At 37.3% G+C, this 15,558-nt stretch overlaps 1 protein-coding gene across 1 annotated transcript; it reads left to right on the plus strand.

Moving 5' to 3' along the window:
• The first annotated feature begins 304 nt into the window (after positions 1 to 304).
• Positions 305 to 3,333, plus strand: LOC113341084 (EIN3-binding F-box protein 1-like). The gene is made up of 2 exons (XM_026586112.1): positions 305 to 740; positions 859 to 3,333. Exons 1-2 carry the CDS (start codon positions 716 to 718, stop codon positions 2,688 to 2,690), a joined length of 1,857 nt encoding a protein of 618 aa, XP_026441897.1. The 5' UTR covers positions 305 to 715; the 3' UTR covers positions 2,691 to 3,333.
• Positions 3,334 to 15,558: the final 12,225 nt, after the last annotated feature.

Below are 15,558 nucleotides of genomic sequence, written 5' to 3' on the forward strand. Positions count from 1 at the left end.
GCAGAATCGGCGTCATTATAATATAGTGTTAAAAGTCATTGGCTGATGATACCAGTAATCCGAGTTTGAAACTCGTTCGCACCAAATTCTTTACCGACAAAAAAGAACACATACCCATGCCACTAACGAATTTTTGAGTCCAATTTTGAGATCCGAACGGGTTTTCGATAAACCGTTAATAATTTGGGCTCAACGATAAGACGTTTTTTAAGAACGCTTGAAACGGTGATAGGGCGCGTGACCGATTTCACGGTCTTTCCTTTTAAAATTGAATACTAGTACTAGTTGCAGTTGAATGAATGTAGAAGGAAAAAGCGGTATTCCAAGAAAAGAGCGGTATTCATTGATTGGATTCATTGCATTTGGGTTGGGTTGGCTCTCTTGTCAAAAACTAACGTACCTGGAATAACCTATTATTATTTCCTTCCAGAAACTTCAAAATATATATAGCAAAACAGATTCAGTAGAAAGAAACTCAACAACTTCTCCTCCTCCTTCCTCAATCACACACAGACCTCCTTCTCCATTCCATTTTTGCCCACCTTTCTGGGTTCCATTTTTTCAATCAATTGTTTCTTCTTCTTCTTCTACAAATTTCAACAAGAAATTCAAATCTGGTGATGCAAAGTACTATTGAAGCTCTTAATTTCTTCGTTTTGTTTGCTCTTTTCTTCGTTACATTCATTTTTCTATCTTCATCATCATCATCATCATCATGCCTACTCTCGTCAATTACAGTGGTAAGCTTCTTCTTCTTATTTTTCTTCTGTCTATCTTTTCGAATTCTTGTGGTGTTTTTTTTAGGTTAAATGAATTTTGAAATTGATATGGATTTGGATTTTGTTTTTTGTTTTTCAGGAGAAGATGAATTCTTCACAGGAACACCATTTGTATACTACCCACCAAGTAAGAGGTCAAGAATCAGTGCTCCATTTGTATTCAGTGGAGAAGAGTTTGTTCAGAAGAAACAACACCAACAGCCATCTATTGATATTCTACCTGACGAGTGTTTATTTGAGATCTTCAGAAGGTTACCTGCTGGAGGTGAAGAGAAAAGCTCATGTGCTTCAGTTACTAAGAGATGGCTTAACCTTTTGAGTACTATTCGCGGAGAGGAATCAATTGAAGTGGTTTCTGAAGATGTTGAGAGTAATGATGGATATCTTACTAGGTGTTTGGAAGGGAAGAAAGCTACAGACAACAGACTAGCTGCAATTGCTGTTGGAAATGGTAACCGTGGTGGTTTGGGTAAGCTTATGATCCGTGGGAGCAACGCAGTTCGCGGTGTTACTGATGCTGGTATGTCATCAATTGCTCGTGGATGCCCTTCTTTGAGAGTGCTTTCAGTATGGAATGTTTCTACTATTGGGGATGAAGGTGTAACTGAGATTGCTAAAGGTTGCCGTATGTTGGAAACACTCGACCTTTGCGAGTGTCCTTCGGTTTCTGATAAGGCTTTGATTGCTATTGCTGAGAACTGCCATAACTTGAATTCATTGAGTTTGGAATCATGTTCAAGAATTGGGAATGATGGTCTACAGGCAATTGCAAGATGCTGCCCAAAACTACAATCCATTACAATCAAAGATTGCCCAATGGTTGGGGACCAAGGAATTTCAAGTTTGATATCTTCTTCCCAAGCTTTGATGAAGTTGAAGCTCCAGAATTTGAACATCACTGATGTCTCCCTCGCCGTTGTCGGTCATTATGGCAGAAATGTTACAGATCTTGTTCTTACTGGTCTACAAAGTGTTAGTGAAAGAGGCTTTTGGGTCATGGGTAATGCTCAAGGACTGCAGAAGTTGAATATGTTTGCAATTACCTCTTGCCGAGGGGTTACTGATCTTGCTCTTGAGGCGGTTGCAAAGGGTTGTCCCAATTTGAAGAATTTGTTTCTCTGCAAGTGTTCGTTTGTTTCAGACAATGGATTGGTAGCTTTCACCAAGAACTCTGCATCTATTGAAAGCCTCCAGCTAGAGGAGTGCAACAGGATTTCGCAATACGGGGTTCTTGCTGCCATCTCTAACTGCGGTTTGAAACTGAAGGCACTTTCCCTTGTTAAGTGTATGGGTATTAAGGATATAGTTTCAGAATTGGATTTCGTCACTCCCTGCAAATCTCTACGGTCTCTTACCATTCGCAACTGCCCCGGTTTCGGCAGTATTAGCTTGGCTGTGGTGGGAAGGCTATGCCCACAATTACAACACATCGATCTCAGTGGTCTTTCCGGAGTTACTGATGCTGGATTTCTCTCAGTGGTTGAGAACTGTGAGGCCGGTTTAGTGAAGGTTAATCTAAGTGGATGCATTAATATCACAGATGCTTCAGTTACTTCCTTGGCTAGGCTTCATGGAGAGACCCTCCAATTGCTAAACCTTGGGGAGTGCAGTAAGGTTACCGATGAAAGTTTAGCCTCAATTGCAGTAAACTGCAGCATGCTTAAAGAACTTGATGTTTCAAGGTGTGCCGTTACAGACTTCGCAATTGCTTCACTTTCTTGTTCAAAGAAGCTCGAATTGGAGATCCTGTCTTTGTTCGGTTGCTCACAAGTATCAGACAAGAGCTTGCCATATCTTGCTGACATGGGTCAAACCTTGGTTGGATTAAATCTACGATACTGCAATTCGATCAGCAGCAGTGCTATTGAGCTACTTGTGGAGCGTCTTTGGAGATGCGATATCCTTTCCTGATTAGGGGGAGGAAAAACTGAGATCCGATTAAGTATGTGCATATAATGACTCGGGCAGGGTTTCGGACCTTGAACATCATTCTACTGATAGCCGTAGCAGCAACACTATAGCCAGCTAATAGTCAGCTTTTGGATATTAGACGTAGTTTTTCTTCCCTACTCGTGCCAGTGCTTGGTTATTTCCACGGAGTTTCGGTCAATCACTTCGCCATTTTTTGCGGCTTTCTTCCTATGATGGGAAGCTGTTGTTCGGGGAAGTTTTTTTTTTGGGTACCCTTCATTGGGCAACCTCTTCATGGCCATTACTCATTGAGATTACCTAGTCTGGTTATAGGGTTTCGTCGAGCTTTCTCATTTTCAGCCTTTGTTTTGGGTTCTACTGGTTCAGTATGCCTAGTGAGCTTAGCCTCTACTTTTCGGCTAACGCTGTTGTCCTTGGTCGAGTATTGTGTTCTTGTTGTCGCCGCCGTTGTTGCATTTTTAAGTTTAGTGTCTGAGATTCATGGGCTTTGGCAATGGCATGTCTGCCATCACAACCCTTGTGGGTTTTTTTTTTTACCAAGCTCTGGATTCACTGGCTTCTATATTAATCTGTATTCGGCAACTTCATAATGGAATGCAATACTGGATTTGTGCTGTCAAGATATCTGTCTACTGTTACCACTGAGATGGGATGAGTTATGACATCATTCATGACAATGTGTATTTTCTGTCAAAAAATCTGGTTCACAAGATCCTAAAATTTGATTGTGGTTGAAAAACGTATAGATGGAGAGATATTTTCCCTTGACATACAAATCTTTTAGAATCAAGTTAATAATCCATGAAATCACACAAAAGTAGATACACTAGTGTGGAGAATGAAGATCCTAACAAAAACCAAATCCCAATCAAGAAAATGATTATCAAATCTGTAATTAATTTCTAGAAATCTGCCTTGTGATTTGTCATGTGGCGGGTCACTTGCCCCATTTAACAACTCAAACTGAAACTTACTAACACGTTCGGATACCAGAAGCACGAGTAAAAATGGATTTGTTCGTTCTGAAATTTTATCCTTGCACCCTTTAAAACTGTCTTTTTATGATGTCTGGTTCCGGCCTGTCAAGTTCACTTGATCGAACTGTTTGTGACAATTTCCTTGTTATTATCATGTTTAGCAAGAAGAATGCATTGTACACAAAACATGTCATTATTTGGTGGTGGTGGTTGTTGTCATGACTCATGATTTCTCTAAGTATGGAGAAACTTCTCTTGATGCATTTAATAATGAAGAAAAATTAGAGAAATGAATGAATGCAATGTACATAATAAACATGTAGAACCCACAAACAAAGACTTGATTCTACTCATAACAATTTGAATCCAGTGAATCTAAAAATGATGCATCACACCACCAAATGCTCTGAACAAGGACCTTAAAATTAAAAATAGAATTGGCCCCAAGAAACAACTACCTGCCACATGACAAATTCTTATAATATCAGTAGATCTAATGGCAATTGTGAATATTATATAGCCACGTGGATGCGGCAACTCCACATTAGACCTCAACATAGGGCCATCTCCCATAACCATCATTGGCCATGGAAGGCAAGCTGTATCAGATAGAAGGCTATCCGCTCCCCCATCTGGTTTTTTACTCATCCAGAAGGGAGCTAGGATCAAAAGTAGAAAGAATCAAAAAAAAAAAAAAAAAAAAAAAAAAAAAAAAAAAAAAAAAAAAAAACTACACATGGGCAGCTAAGGAATCTAAATACAAATAGATTTCGGGAGTCTGCGGGGAAATTGACCTCCTTGTCCGTACTAGGCTCCTCTAAAAAAACCTGGCTAAGTTGGTCCTATAGCACTTAATTTGGACCTATAGCTAGATGACAAAAAGGTCATTAGAAATAATCTTCACACCACCCCTTATCAAAATATTTACCCAAATACCTATTTTATCCCTGATTAATTATCATTAATTAATCATATTAGGGGTTAATTATGTTTTAGATGTGAAATTAACTAATGTTAGAGAGTTCTTCAAAACATCAAACATTTAGATTTTTTTTTGGTAAACAGTACTCGGAATCGGTTTACATTCATGCAAATGTAAACCGGTTCTGGATTGGTCTTTCTTAATTAACAGAGGACATCTACAATCGGTTTAGTTTCCATATATATAGTCCGATTTTCATAATCGGATTATATATAATACATATATAAACCGATTGTTTCCTTTCATATGAAATATCTTTCCATTCATTCCATTATTATTGTAGGATGCATTTAGCACATGCATCAAGCTTTTAAACCCCTAGGCGACCCTAGTGAACGAGTTATAGTCTCGTGAGGGTTTACATAGAGGTCTACCCACAAAACCTATACAAAAACTTCTAAAGCCATCAATCTTCCTCCGAAGACGATACACGATCCATGAAGTCCGGGTCATCCTCCGGGATTTTTTCCACCAAGAACTGATAGCTTGCATCGAAAGCGAATGCTTCCCCCTTTTCCTCCAAGTAGCGCGTTTTCACGACTTCGTGCTACAAAAACACAAAAACAAACTTATATTTGTTAGTGGTGTTTCATTGGAAGATAAAACAACATGGGTTACGTAGAACAAACCACAAAAATACTTACAAATTGTTTAATGGACAAGTTGAAGGGGCGAGTGTTAAAAATCCGAGGTTGGATAGCTAAATAAACAAGTATCGCATTTTCGATGACTAGGTGCCTATCATGGACTTGTTGAACACTTCTTCCATTAGGATTTCCAAATTCTTGGCTAAATTTGTTGTGCACCCTAGCCCAAAAGGTTACGAAATCCACCCTTACGGAGGACTGACGTCTAACTCGAGTTTCCGCGTACCATGCTTTGGTGATTGCCAAATCTTCTTTTGAATCAAATGATGTTATTTCTTGTATGTGGGGGTATGAAATGAGTAGTTGTGGAGTATATGGAGTGAGGGGGAATAAAATGATCAATTTTGGGGCAAATGGGGTCCAAGGGTGAGGTCTCTATTTATAGAGAAAGTCCCTAACGACTTTTTTTTGAAAAACGTGAAATAATTTGGCATAATCGGTCTTCTAGAAGGTATGTATAACCCGATTGAGCTTTAATGCCACCAAGAATCGGTCTTTTTTGTGACCAACATAAACCGATTAAAGACATGTAAAACAATTGAATTTTCACCGAAACTAATCGGTTTATATATATTCATATGTGAACCGATTCTAGCTTGAAAGACATACAAGAAAAATAGCTTGAACAATCGGTTTATACATATGCATATGTGACCCGATTCTAGCTTGAAAAACATACAGTAAAAATAGCTTGCACAATCGGTTTATGTTGACATATCGAGTAGACATATTGTTGCAACACATAATTACAATTAAAACTTCAAGTGCATTAAGTTGAACAAACCTTAAAAGATTGCTATGAACTTAAAAGAGTTGAACAGAGATCATCCAAAATACAAACCTTAAAACAATGTTAAGAACTTAAAACATCCACAAGTCTTATAAACCTAAAATTTTAATATCTAAAACTTAAACGTAAAAACTTAAAGTACAAGAGCATCAGCATCAGCAGCAGCAGCACCACCATAAGCAGCAGCACCAACACCAGCATCAACACCATCAGTAGCAGCAGCTTGTGCTTAAGCCATTTGTTCCCACATACCTTCCATTTCTGCATGGAGCTCCCTCTCAGCTGAAATGATGTTTCTCCTCATTCTAGTGAACCTCATGACCTCATAAAGCTCCTCCAGTGCAAGCTTGTCAATCAATGCGAGGGATTGTTCAAGATGGGTCTCACGCCCATAGGAAAACTTATAGAGGCTTCTTTCTGGCACTCGTTGTGGTTTCCTAAGGATGTCCTCCATTGTGAGCTCTCGAGAGTAAAACGCTAGGTGTGAGAAGTCCATATCTACATAAAACCCCAAAAAAACTAGTTAACAATCGGTTCATAATCATACATATGTGATCTGATTCTGACTACAAAAACATACAGGCGTGTGAAACATTAGTAATCGGTTTATGTGGTACATATATAAAATCCGATTATGAAAAGGAATCTGAAGAGTCAAACATAATCGGTAAATTATCAGGCACATAAAACACGATTATGGGATCGCATAATTAAAAGAAAAAATGTTTCCAGAATCCGATTATTCTAAAGCACTTATAAACTGATTCTTGTGATGTATCTTCATATTTCGTTTCAAACCCTAAAATCAATTGATGTTAATCATCATATAAACTTATTATTGTGCATGCTCTTCATGGTGGAAAACAAAACCCAGAGTCGGTTTATTTGATATGTCAACATAAACCGATTCTCGATGTAATCAGAGATTTTGATTTTCGAGAATTGAAGATTTAAACATGTAAATCAATCAAGAAATGCAAATCATAGAATGGGTCGATGGAGATTTACCTTTTTCTTGGTTGGATCGAAGATCTTGGAGGAGAGGATCAAAAAAAAAATTGATTAGGGTTTTGAGAATTTGGAAAGTTTATGGTGAAAATAGAAAGTTTTTCTGATTTAGGTTTTTTATGTTTTTGGATTTACTGAAAATGGTAAGGATTAGTATTTATATGAGATTGTTTAAGAATTAATGTGAGGATAAATTGGTATTTTTTAGAAGTTTGGGTACCCAGAGTAATTTGGTGGTGTGGGAATGAAAATTTGGTAGGCCCAAATTAAGTGATATAGGCCGCAATTTAGCCAGGCTAAAAAAACTACATATATGCAGCAAATTCTGATTTTAGTCTTCCTTCCTAAAAGAAAATGACAGTTTTCTATCAAGACCTAGAGCATATTTTTCTCTCTTCGCCAACATTCTCCTTCTCCAACTTGCCATGAACTTCTTTCAAAAAAAAAAAAAAAACTTGCCATGAACAATCCATGTTCCTCTTTTTAAATGGGTTTTATAACATTCTTATCATGCATGGTCGGGCCCCACAGGGGAATCAAGGAAAGGACAAGTTTAGGGCAGCAAGGTCCAGGGGCATCAGATGCCTGGTTTTGTGTTGGGGGTATTTCTTAAGAAAATAATTATATATGGAATTATTCTTGAAACTACATTAATATATAAAGGGAAAATGTTCAATTGATATAAAACATCTTGGGACCTTCTGATAAATATTTTCCTCCCGTTGACACACAGTTCTTTTTTTTTCTTTTACCAATTGTATTGAATCTTTCACTAATTGATAAAACTATCTCAATAATTCCTTTTCATTTCCCTTTCTATCTAATTCCAAAGCACATAATACATATAGATAGAAAAGAGTTAGAGCTTTGAAGTTTTGGAAATTTTGATATAATCTTAATTGTAATTTTCTTATTGATTAATTTACGATATTTGCATTTAGGGTCTGTATTCGCATAGAGTCTGCGTCTAAATAAAAGAATTTCACAAACTTTATAAGTATTTTTTTAGATGTTAAGATAACAAAATAATTATCTTTTATTATTAGAGTAGTGCAACAAAAAAAAATTATGGGCATGACAAAAAAATTCGCTTCAGGGCAAAATTTTCTCAGGAACGGCCCTGTTATCATGTCCTTGATCCCTAGACAGGCCAAGCAAGAAGGTACTCATGAAATGCACCTTATTCTAGACCCAATTTGACTAATAGTGCTACCAGAGACTTTAATAGAACTAGTGTTGCAGTTCTTCGGCCTAATATTTTTTATTCTAGTAACTGACATTATCCACCATACTTTTGTGACAAAGAAATAATCTAATAGCTTATTGACATAACTAAAAACTACTTACAAACTTTGTTTTTCCTATAATTATGCATCATTTATACCTTGGCTGGCATTTTCCAAGGCTCAAACAACTCCCATCAAACAAATGTAACTTCATTGATACATATTGTGGGCAAAGTTAAACCATTAGCTCAAGTGGTGCAAGTTAAATTTTGAGTAAAATACTAAAATTCATGATTACAAAAGCGACTACAAATGTACATGCAAACGTTACACAATAACAGGTTTGGAAAAAGTACACGGGACCAGAAAAAATGACTTTAACTATTTTGAAGCAGTGACAATAGGAAATGTTGTGGAAACTTCTAGGCTAAGATGGAGAAAATAAAACACAGTATGACAATTTCTTACATAATATTGGTAGATATAATCACAATTGTGAATATTATAGAGCCACGTCGATCCGGAAACTCCAAATCAGGCCTCAACCTAAGGCCATCTCCCAGTACCACCTTGTCGTGGAAGGCGAGCACTACGGGAAAAATCATCATTGACGACACAAGATAAGAGTTGCAGTACCTCTACGACAACTCCATTTCATGCATTGTGGAACGGGGGTATTGTAGAAAGTCCAAGTTTTTCTACAATGGATGACAAGTGTTGTAAAGGGTGATGTGATTCATGGTTCGACAATAGTTTGTCAATGTTGTGATTCTCTTTCGATTTTTTTTGATAACCTAACACAACTCTTGCTTGTATTGTAGAACAATCGTGGACAACATAAGTAGCATATCGTAGAAACATATACAACAACAACTACAAGTATTATGAATAATATTTGCACAACACTTGTATGAATTGTCGAACTATCTTGGACAACACAAACTTATGTTGTAAAGTAAATGAAAACCTTTTCACAATATCTGGCTTGTATAGTTGAAAACTGAAAGACAACATCTATTAATATTGTGTATACTAGTGTCATTACACTTGCTAGAGTTGTAGAACATTCTGTCACAACATTTGTCTTGTGTAGTCATAATATCTAACACAAAATCCCTAGAGGTTGTAATATTTGAAGTAACAACATTTGTTACAAGTTGTGTGCATAAAACTATTTTGAAAAAAAAAAATCATAGCTGAAATGGAATTTCAGAAAATAATTCACTTTCACATTAACCTACCAGTGTAATACATTTACATTCATTCAAGTTAACCTGCCAGTGTTAAACACACATTCAAAAAATGGCAGTGATATAGATGTTTGGTTTCAAACCTCAGAAACCTCTCCTCAAATACATGTCCATCAGAAGTTTCAAGACTATCCCTCTCACTTCATGTTTAATTGAATCAAAATACCTAATCAGATTTTTGCATTAAAACAATAAGATCCTTGGAATCACTCTCATCAGAGCTATCATCACTCGGCTCTTCTTTCTTTTTGGCTGCAGGTGCAGGGATTTCTTTGCTACGACAGCCTCGGCAGGGCTTTCTTTGATGCCCAGATGTAGCAGCGTTTGTCCTCCGGGGAAAGCGCTGGTTCTGGGGAAAGTTTTTCAAGTTTTCTGCAAAAGGAACATAGGAGAATGATCTTAGTGAAACGCCAAATCAAATGACACCATATTTTCACTATCTCGAGGACAGACCAATACAATTATAGTTCTGATCTTTCCAAGTCAACTAGTAGATTAACCCTAATAAATCTAAAATCTGTTATTGGATTAGACTTTAAATCAATGACCCAGAAAAAATAAAGATAAACATCACTACAAAGAAGAAAAACTAGATACATAAATGTAAGGAAAGCATAACAGACCTGAAGAGCGCGGCAAACATTATCAAACTCAGGATAAAATTAGGCTTCTCCTTCACAGTGACAAGCTCAAGGACAATGCGACAAGATTGGTCTTCAGGGTTGATTATAGGCAACGCAAGAGATCCACGAACTTCATGATCAATCGCTCCAGCTAAAAATAGAACAAGACAAGCCATGGAATCAGGGACAAGTTCATTGCTCGCAGTACAGAACATGGCATCAATCCCACTTCTCTTTATCAGTCAGAGTAAACACTGTCTCCAAATTCCTTCTTACAAATCACTAGTCATCAGCACAAACCAAACCTTCCTGTACTCCATCCTTTTTTTTGTTATACCCTCCTTCAAATCTATTAGGGCTGCGGCTACGGCTGCGTCTCCTGCTTCTTGTGCCCCACCCAGTTTTCAGCGACATAGTTTATGCTGGAACGGGAGCAGCACAGCTACAAGGACAACTCAGAGATCGTCTATACAACAATCCAACAACATTTATCCAGGAAACTTATCACTAAACAATACAATGTTTTCTAACTTTTACCCTTCAGGTTTTTGTCATAACCCAAACACACAGATCAAATAACGAGATGGAGCAACAATACAGAGATACGTAACATAAAAACTTTATCAGCAGACCTGTGCGGCAAACCTGAAACTTATAATAGGAGCCCCTGGTCTGTCATCCTGTGTTCGGAACTCAAACTTATAGCTGCACAACAACATATATTAGGAAGTTAACCATCTGAATCACGTAAATATAGAAAGCCAAGAGAAGCAAACAAGTGATTGATCCAAAATCTTGATGTTTATAAGTTCTAGATTTGAGGTAGGTATTAAAGGAACTAATCCAAAAACAAGGATACAGTGCTTGCAGGTGCCAAATTGATTCCAGACAACTAACTCAAATGTCGATAGCACAGGTTTCAAATGGGATCTAATACAATATAAAGGGAATGGTATAAAATACCTTAATTCTTGATTGAACTAATGATGCCCTCTTTGTGTTGTAACGGAACTTATCAACAAAAGCCTGCAAAAGCATCAATTACAAAATGGTAATAAATCAGAGCCTCAGCTGCAAATATTGCTAGCAAAAACAAAAAACTTTCAAGCTCTTTGTATTAGTTTACAGTGAAACACAACTTCCAAAAGCAGTAAACACAAGCCTAAGTTATGTAACTGTGTACCTTACCCTCTAATCCTTGGAATATAATCACAGGGAAAGAAAACTTATCAACAAATTTGATTGACGACCTCTCAAAGTAAGCTTCTTCGCTACCTGTAGCCAAAGGAAAGAGTGAGCTTAATAGTTCAATCATTTTGATCTAATGAATTTTCAAAGGCACTATTGCTTACCAACAAGGTTGTCGGTATAATGGGACTCAAATTTGTGCGAGTCTATCTTCAAAGAGTTGAGTTCCAGTCTGTAATTCAGTGCCAAGAGCTGCTCATAAACTCCAGCACCACCAACTAAATTCAGTTTGCTCCCATCTTCTCTTGTATCTTTGTAAGATAAGAAATCAACAACACCCATCTTAGAGCTTCTAGCTACCAGTACCAGTTAGATTTAAGTCTTGACTCCATACCCATTTATGTCTCAGGACTGCAATAATACTCAATTTCATGACACAACAAAACCCAAAATCTATTGGCGTCACTGATTACAACATTGATGACAGCAACACCTTTCTGCATTCAAACAAACACCTGCAGAACTATCCAATCTTCCATGTTCAAACATCGAGCTTATTAACTCATTTTATATCTTGTTTAATTCAAGAACAAACCTCATTTCATTTAAATTAAAACCCCCCAAAACAGATCTGTTGCTGCTTGTTGCTTCTCGTTACTTCATCACCGAATACCTAATTCAATCACCACCTGCTCCATTCTCGTCTCAGCACCATCACTTACTTCAGTTGTTCTGCGACTCCAGCAATCACCCAAAACACCACCACTAGACAGCAAAAAAAACCCCAAATCTCCATCAATCAAGCTTATGCAATGAACCCACAGATCTGTTGTCATTGAACCTTCTTCATTCCCATCTCAATTTGTACCCACAGTTAACACCACCAGTTACATTCATCTATAGCAGCAGCAGTCTTCAAAACTTCAATATCAAACCGAAACCATGAATATCAACATTATACTTCTTCATCTGAACCCTAACAACAAGCACACAACCACACAATTACCACAAAACCCATCTTCTTATGATTGAAATCGAGCTCAGCTTCCCCTTTAATCAATTCAAATCTTCAAATCTATCACAGAATCATACATCCAACACAAACCCTAGCTCTGATTTTATCAATCCTCTAACACAATAGAATCCTAGTTCTTCATAAATCTGCTCATGTCTTCTATCTATCTGAGGGAATCAATCGAACCCATCTCTGTTTTCAGTTGAAGCTCAGAAACCCTCATTTCGATTTCCATCTCCTCCCTGAGTTGATTGTTACCGAGAAGAAATTTGGTTTTGTGTAACTTGAATCAGTGATGGGGTTGATTAGAATTTGGTTCAGATCTGGATTTGATGAGCTGCTACTATTGACTGTTGCGGATGAGAGAAAGGGGGAGTTAAAGAGAGAGATTGAGAGAAGATGATGAAGAAGAGGGGTCGAGAGAAGAGCAGCGGTGGTGATGGAGCGCCGCCGTCATCTGTGGAGTAGAGGTGTTCTTCAGCGGTGGTGATTGAGAGAAAAACAGATAGGAATTGGGTTCGAGTGGTTGAAGGAGGGTTATGCTTCGGAAAAAAAAGAAAGAAGAAAAGAGTGAATCCGAATGAAAATGATGGACGGTTGAGATTGTATTTGAGATGCTCATACGGATTAAGAAAAGATCTTGATGGTTGAGATTGTATTTAGGATGCTCATGCGGATTGAGAAGTATGTGTTTCATTTTGTGCTAATACGAGCTCATGTATTCGGTTTGATTATCAACCTTCGACACGAAAAAAATCCAAAAAAAATATGAATAAATGTAGCACATTCTTATCGACATTTTGATATAAAAAAATCCAAAAAATGTATAAGAATAAAGTTGAAAAATAAGAAATCAATCCGATAATTGGTGTGTTTCTTTGTGCTTTTGTGCTTTCTCTTTGTGCTTCCGGTTTGAATTTCGACTAGTTACATAGGTCATGAAGTAATTTTGACTAGTCATACATGTCATGAAGTAGCTTTAGTTCACATTAATAGCATGATATATCATCGAAATCGATAAATATGAAGCTCAATGTCGATTCAAACTTCAAATGTGGTATAACGACATACAAATTATGAACCAAGAAGCTCTGAGAGGGTTCTGACTTCAAACTTAGCATGATACATCATCAAAATCGATAAATATGAAGCTCAATGTCGATTCAAACTTCAAACTTGGTATAATGGCCTATAATCTATGAACCACGAAGCTCTGAGAGGGTTCTGACTTCAAAATTAGCATGATACATGATCGAAATTGATGAATATGAAGCTCAGTGTCTTCAAGTTCGGTATAACGACTTACAAACTATGAACAAGAAGTCTGAAAGTCCACAAAAACGATGAATCCAACCATTTACTGGTAAGATTCCATGGAAATATTCTACGAAACCTTAAACACACACAAAACTTGGTAAGAACGATGAATCCATCCATTTACAGGTAAGATTCCTTCGGAATATTCTAGGAAACCTTAAACAAACCCTATTTATGCATATTGGATGCAAACCAGGCTCCAAGATCGAAACCTGGCCGCGAGTGGACTACTAAGTCAGAAACTTGGTAAGAACGACGAATCCATCGATCTACAGGTAAGATTCCATCGGAATATTCTACGAAACCTTAATGCATATTGTATGCATACAGGATCCGAGATCGAAACCTGGCCGTGAGTTGACTACTATAAGTAAGAAACTTGGTAAGAACGACGAATCCATCTATTTACAGGTAAGATTCATTCGTCATATTCTACGAAACCTTAAAAAAACCGTATTTCTGCATATTGTATGCAAACCAGAGTCCGAGATCGAAACCTGGACGGGAGTAGACTACTACAAGTCAGAAACTTGGTAAGAACGACGAATCCATAGATTTACAGGTAAGATTCCTTCGGAATATTCTACGAAACCTTAAACAAACCCTATTTCTACATATTGTATGCATACAAGGCTCCGAGATCGAAACCTGACCGTGAGTTGACTACTCTAAGTCAGAAACTTGGTAATAACGACGAATCCATCCATTTACAGGTAAGATTCCTTCGGAATATTCTACGAAACCTTATACAAACCCTATTTCTGCATATTAGATGCAAACCAGGCTCCGAGATCGAAACCTGGTCACGAGTGGGCTGCTCTAAGTCAGAAACTTGGTAAAAATGACGAATCCATCCATTTACAGGTAAGATTCCTTCGGAATATTCTACGAAACCTTAAACAAACCCTATTTATGCATATTGGATGCAAACCAGGCTCCAAGATCGAAACCTGGCCGCGAGTGGACTACTAAGTCAGAAACTTGGTAAGAACGACGAATCCATCCATTTACAAGTAAGATTCCTTCAGAATATTTTGCGGCTTAATCACCTGAGCATTTTTTTTGGACATTATATTTTGTTTCACAACTCTTATAAAGGGTTGTCTTAAAATTAGTATATTAAAGAACCACAAACTTGACAGAACTTGTGATAGTGTAGGAATGGTTAGTGGTGTAGACTTTCATGCAGGAGGCTGAGGATCAAATCCCCCCATCCTCATTTCTGCCAACGTTCTATATTTTTACTTCAACAACACTTATAAGTGTTGTTATGCATTTTTATTAAGAAAAAAAAACAACCAAAACTTGTGAACGATAAGGATGGTTGATGAGATAGACTTCCATGCAGTAGATTCATGTTCGAATCTCCCTTCTAATCTCATTTTTTCCAACATTCTATATTTTTACTTCAACAACACTTGTAAGTGTCGTTATACGTTTTTATTAAAAAAAAGACAAAACTTGTGAACTGTAAGGATGGTTGATGTGCCAGACTTCCATGCAGTAGGTTCATGTTCGAATCTCCCCTCTAACACTATTTTTCATCATCATATTTTGGTGTTCTTCAACAACTCTTGTGAAAATTGTGATAGGCTTAGTCACTACCTTTATGGAACAGAGTTGTTATAGTTAAATGTCGTCACAACGTTTTTGCTTAAGGAGTTGTCGTTTGTTTTCTTAGCGCAACCCCTTGTTTCTAAGGGTTGGCAGTGATGATATACGACAACTCTTCCTTTGAAACCAGTTGTAAAACATATGACTTTCTACGATGTTTAGCGAAGAGTTGTAAATCTCCAGTTGTAGATGTATATTTTTCCCGTAGTG

This window comes from Papaver somniferum, unplaced genomic scaffold (assembly GCF_003573695.1).
Source record: "Papaver somniferum cultivar HN1 unplaced genomic scaffold, ASM357369v1 unplaced-scaffold_24, whole genome shotgun sequence".
Taxonomy (NCBI): Eukaryota; Viridiplantae; Streptophyta; class Magnoliopsida; order Ranunculales; family Papaveraceae; genus Papaver; species Papaver somniferum.

Coding starts and splice junctions, on each gene's coding strand:
- LOC113341084 (XM_026586112.1), top strand. CDS start 716: ATGCCTACTCTCGTCAATTACAGTG. Junction 741..858: donor TACTCTCGTCAATTACAGTG/GTAAGCTTCTTC, acceptor TTTGTTTTTCAG/GAGAAGATGAATTCTTCACA.